Here is a 5,963-nt window from a genome sequence, read left to right as displayed (position 1 = left end):
CTCTCTACTTGCAGTAACATCTTTCTATTATTCAACAAGTTTACGTCATAAAATCATCATCAATGTAGAGACAAATGACATTTCTTTTATAGCATAGTATTAGTAACTCATTTGTTGTTATCGTCTTTATGAAATGATTATCCTTTTTATAATATTAATATACATCATTTTCATTTTACTTAAAGTATATGCATCTATTTTAGGTAAGCCAAATGACTTGCTGGGAATCATGGTCTTATGCACATCTATATCATTAATCTAACAAAACATGTGAAGAATATTTTACATGCTAAAAAAAATACTTAACATGATGCAATCCCCTTTTGTTGAGTTTCAATGTACATATTCGACCTTCATTCTGGGTTGAATTAACTGATCGACTTACAAAGACTTATATCACATGTCCAACTACAGTCCAAGTATGTTCAGACTTAAAAGGTTTTCATGTATGTTCAAATAATGCATTTTTCTACTTAAATATATAGCGAATTTTCCATCCAATTCACATATCCCAATATTTGACTTTATAAAAGCCAACTTCGAAACTTTTGATTACAGTTTCACCAAAAACATGTTTATATCATTCAAACTCATTTTGGGTGTTATTAAATATTCCTTGAAACTTTATAATAACATCATAAATTATCATTTAATCAAATACTAATTCTTATGATCTCCAAATTTAAGATATTCAATGAAAATCGACTAGGAAAATTCTTCGACCAGAAAAAAAAAATCTATAGTAAATATAACATCGTATTTAGAAGGAAAAATACAAACCAACAATCATTTTGTATCCAAAATACAACATGTTGAAAGACTTTACATGCATAATTTCATTTGTACCAGCACATTGATCGGTCAATTTTTGGGGTTCGTGTTTCATGTATCGACCACTAGAGGGACCATTTCTTCTTTTGGTTCCATTCTTTATATACAACACCCTTTTATTTTCACAATATTATATCATTTATAACAAAAGAAAAAGAACTCACATCATGAATGAAAAACTGTATTATTTCTTGTGTATAAAGTAAGGATTTATATGTTACCCTTAATTTTTATAGCCTCAACTCTAGAATTTAACAAAAATTTCTTGTTATTAACCATCAAAGGGCTTTTTCTGTACTAATGGTTACTATTTTATACTAAAGGTTATCACTTCGATATGAGAAATGCAAAAGATATAAAGAAAAACTCAATTATATTCCATGGAGCATTATTTGTTTTTTCAATTGTAAGTTTTGAAGATTAAAGAGGGTACATGTAAAATATAGTAAAGTTTAATAGACGGAGGGGGGCTGATTGTCATTTCTACAAAATCGTGAAAACAATTTATAGATAATTAAGAACAAAAGAATATAAATGATTTATGAAAAACTAAATTATACTACTATTTTCAAATGTATGTTGTGAAGGTTAAGGAGAGTACAATAAATGAGGTTTGAAGAGGAAAATTGTAAAAAAAAATGAAAAATATAGTAAAGTTTAATAAGTCGGAGGGTCTGGTTGTCATTTCTACAAAATCGTAGAAAACCATTTTTTTACAATTTATAGATAATAAGAAAACAAGGCAACACCGCACGAGAATCAAATACAAGCAACTCGCCATTTTCCCCACTCACTGAGTCATACCCGACTCGTCCATTATAAGCCGAGTCAAACTCTAACTGCTTTCGGACCCGACCCGCTATGACCCGACAAACAAGCATCGCCTTCCGCCCCCTGCCGCCACCGGCACGCTCATGCGCGACTCCGCTCCCGGAAAACGTACACAACGCAGCCCCTTTTCCCCACTGAAACGACCACGGTCCGCCACCCGCTGTTTCATACGCGCCGCCGCTGGTGGTTCCCAGGCATTGAAACCTCATCACCTCATTCCCATCTGCAACGCAACGTGCGTGGTCTTCTCCGAAGCCATTAAGGCCTCCGCCACCATTATCAGTTGATCCGGATCCGGACTTCACTAACTCCCTGTACTCCTCGAATCGGGTCACAGTTCTTGCCAAATTCTGGACCTTGAAAACCATCTCAATCCGACCGGAAAAAACCTTAGGTGACCAACTCGTATGGAATATAATCTCCACCACGTTACGCGACGGGTGTCCCTCCGCAAGGTCAGTCAATGCCGGAAAATAAGAATCAGGAGGACGTGGGTGTCGCCGGTGATTGGATGACACATTACTGCTTCGGACCCGGGTAACATTATCGGGTTTCCTTGAAACGGGGTTTTTAGGTTTCCTGGACGGCAGCTCTGTCAGCGGTGGTTGCGACGGTTTCGGCTTTCTTGGTTTTTGTTTAGTAGTCTCCACAACGTCTTTGAGACTCTGAAAACTCTTTCTACAACTTGAAGATGCCGGAAGAAGATGAAGATGGTGGCTTTCGATGACGTCGTCTCGAGCCCTTGCTTTGCATTGTAACGACTTTACCCACCCCGCCGCCATCGCCGGCGACCGTATGGACAGCAACGTTTATTCTCTTTATCTATGTATATATGCACCACCTTAATCTATGTATCTCCCTTCTCACTTTCTCTCTCTAAACAAAAACCGTCTGTTTTTGTTGGTGGAGGAGCTTGGAAAGAATGCAATGGAAGATGAGTAGCCCCATAATAAATCCGAGGACGCATGAAAAGACGATAATACCCTTGACAAATACAAAGATTTACGTGACCACGTGGGGAAGAGATACTATTATACGAGGGTGAGAATCAGAAAACAAAATAGTGCATTAATGAGTATTAAATTGAAGGATCCAAAAGACCATCAATGGTGGTCAGATTGAAAGAGAGAGAGAGAGAGAGAAGAGAGAGAGAGAGAGAGAGGTAATGCCAGTACGCCACCATGAAATATGGTGGTGGAACTTGCAAAGTGGAATAATTCGGTTGCAAATTGGTTCATATTCATATTCATATACCAGAATATATATGGTTATGTTATCATTGTTTTGACTTTCAATATTTCTTTTTTCCACCTATTTCATTATAATTAACCATAACAAATGCAATGAAATTACTAAACCATGTTCAATTCCATAATTAACGTGTCAAATAATATTCAAATTTAATATTTCAACTCAAGACTTGAGTTATCAAAGACACATGTCCAACCACCAAACTTTCATTGTCTTTTTGCATTAGGTAATCATGATTTCTTTCATAAATCGCTTTTTGAGATTTTTTTCAAAAAACAAAATCTTGAAATAAGTTAGCTTCTTGTGTAGCTTTGCCTATAATTTGATGTATAAAAAATATTTTCAATTGTAATTTGTTTTATACGTAATATACACTATTTATATTTGCCTTCTTGTGGCACTTGTATCTCAAAAAATTTAAGTGTTTTTAAGACGCAATTTTGTTTATTAAATCTTAATAAAAATATAGTTGAATTCCAACTTTTATTTTTCTAAACTGTATTATTGTTTTATGATAAATTAAACATCTTCTTATCTTTTTTTTCATACCAATCATCATGTACATTTAAGTGATAATTCGTGTTATATTACTATATTAGAATATCATTAAATTTTATTAAATGATAATTAAATATTAAAAATGTTACCAATTAATTGGATAGGAGGATTTATATAAACAAAAGATAAGAAGATATTTAGTCTCTTATTTTATTACTTAGTTTATTTATATCAGTGCCATAAGAAGATATTACAAATTCTGAAATAAAATTTAACAAGTTCAAAATTGAAAATTTTGCATCTAATTTTAATCAGGTTAATAGTTTATCATTTTTTTTAAAGATAAATTTTATGTTTTCTTGTGGAAGCAAAACACATCCTCCAAAAGCCAACAATTTAATACTTTAGTTTAGGAGCTTCTGTTTTCTAATTTTAAAAAAATACGTTACTAAAAAAAGAAAAAGTATTGTTCGGCTACATAAGCGTTTAGCTTTCAGCCTAAACAAAACGTTTCAAAATCAAAAGCTACATGTAGTAGCTTTCAACAAAACGCTCCAAAATCAAACGCTACCCGTTACTAGCTACTCACTAACCGCTAACCGAAATCCGCTACTAGCTAGTATTGCAAAACACGTCCAAAGTGTTTTTAGTTTTCGAACCACATTTATAAAACATGATACGAACTAAACGTTGCAGTATATATATAGAATAGACCATTTTGTAACGACCCAAAATTCAAGACCAAAAATTTCTTTTAATAAAACATTACTTTAAGAAAAGTCATCATTCCAAAACATAATCAGAGTATTAATTTTCAAAACACACGTTCATTATCAGAGTAAACATTCCCAGACCGTCTAATCTATGGCGTGTGCCATGCGATCACCCCGAGCTCTTCCCTCCGCTACCGGAAGTACCTGAAACCAAAACTGAAAACCGTAAGCACGAAGCTTAGTGAGTTCCCCACCCTACCACATACCATGCATAATCACATACTGCACATACTGGGCCACGCCCGCTATCTTGGGCCTCTCCCCTGACCTCGGGCCTCGCCCGCTACAACAGCCCCGCCGCTCCAGGCCTCGCCTGGCTTCGAGCCCCGCTCGGACACATATCTGTTTCACTTAGGCTTCGCCTGTCACAGGGCCTCGCCCGCCAACAAGTAATAACACATAAACATACCACAACACATAAGCTAAACTCATACGACTGATCCTACCCTAAGGCCTCGCCTATCCTGGGCCTCGCCCTTGTCCTGCTACTGATGAGCCATGGAATCCCATCCACGCTCCTACTGGTAGTGAGATACAGGCCTAGCCCACCCTCACTCCTTCCCTACCTTGAGCCTCGCCCCTGTTATGCTACTAATGAGATATGGAACCCCATCCACACTCTGCTATTGGTGAGATACGGGACCTCGCCCACACTCACCTCCCTGCCAGGCACATACATGTATCACACAGACAACAAGTATAAACTATCATATAAAAAATCCTTGGGCACTCGCCCGCTATTAATGGACCTCATCCTGAATATCATACTAGCATACTGTGCCTAGGGCTAACCCCCGGGTCTTCTACTCATAACTACATGGGCCGACATTGTGGCCTTAGACCCATTCACACAAAGGGAAAGTCACCTGCACTGGCTGAACTTGTTGATGATCTCACTAGTTGCTGCCCGGCAACTTACTGAATTCCTGCTCCCCTTACTCCACGAACTACCAATATCAATGCAACACTGAGTCTAACTGACCCCCGAAAGACAACCAAGTCAACCCTGGTCAAAGTCAAAGTCCTGGTCAAGGTCAACCCTACTCGCCGAGTCAACCTACTGACTCGCCAAGTTCATATATTTAGAATCCTTCCTTTCGCGTCTCGACTCGCCGAGTCAGTCCATGACTCGCCGAGTCTACCGATTTCTGAGTCCTGACCTATCCAACTCACCGATTCTCCATCCGACTCACTGATTCGAGTCTCAACTCGAAGGGTTTGGGGTTTCGCAACCTGACTCGCCGAGTCCAAGAACAGACTCGCCGAGCACAAGGCAATCTTCATCTGACTCGACGAGCTGTTTATCCCACTCGTCGAGTTGCTCCTCACCTTCATGCTACTCGCCGAGTCCACTCAAAGGACTCGCCGAGTCCATTCAGATCTCCTTACATGCAAAGGACTTTTGAGTCATGCATGGACTCCAAACTGTAGTTCTACCCTTCCCAAGCCTATTCCTCACGTAAATTTGCAAACTTTACGTGTAGAGAAGGAGATCTAGGCAAAATACACCATAAACTAGGGTTTAAGGCAAAGAGGCTCCATAAACAACTCAAGGGCTAATACTTTATGCCTCTCAAGACCATAAAATGCTTAGATCTGAAGTAGCAACTTCAGATCTGGCTTCTAACTCAAATGAATAACATTATGGCTAAAAAGCCCCAACATGCACACATAGATCTAATGCAAAAGAGTCCAAGAACTAGATTATTACCTCCAAATGCTCAGAAATATACTCAAAATCCCAGATCTACAGTCCTTTCTTGCACCTCCAAGCTCCTT

At 38.0% G+C, this 5,963-nt stretch overlaps 1 protein-coding gene across 1 annotated transcript; it reads right to left on the bottom strand.

Moving 5' to 3' along the window:
• Positions 1-1,470: 1,470 nt before the first annotated feature.
• Positions 1,471-2,866, bottom strand: LOC145034228 (uncharacterized). The gene has a single exon (XM_078982605.1). The coding sequence runs from the start codon at positions 2,442-2,444 to the stop codon at positions 1,545-1,547; it is 900 nt and encodes a 299-aa protein (XP_078838731.1). The 5' UTR covers positions 2,445-2,866; the 3' UTR covers positions 1,471-1,544.
• Between the last annotated feature and the right edge of the window lie 3,097 nt (positions 2,867-5,963).

Source organism: Lactuca saligna, chromosome 3 (genome assembly GCF_052625555.1).
Source record: "Lactuca saligna cultivar CGN05327 chromosome 3, ASM5262555v1, whole genome shotgun sequence".
Taxonomy (NCBI): Eukaryota; Viridiplantae; Streptophyta; class Magnoliopsida; order Asterales; family Asteraceae; genus Lactuca; species Lactuca saligna.
This window is presented reverse-complemented; position numbering and strand designations above follow the sequence as displayed.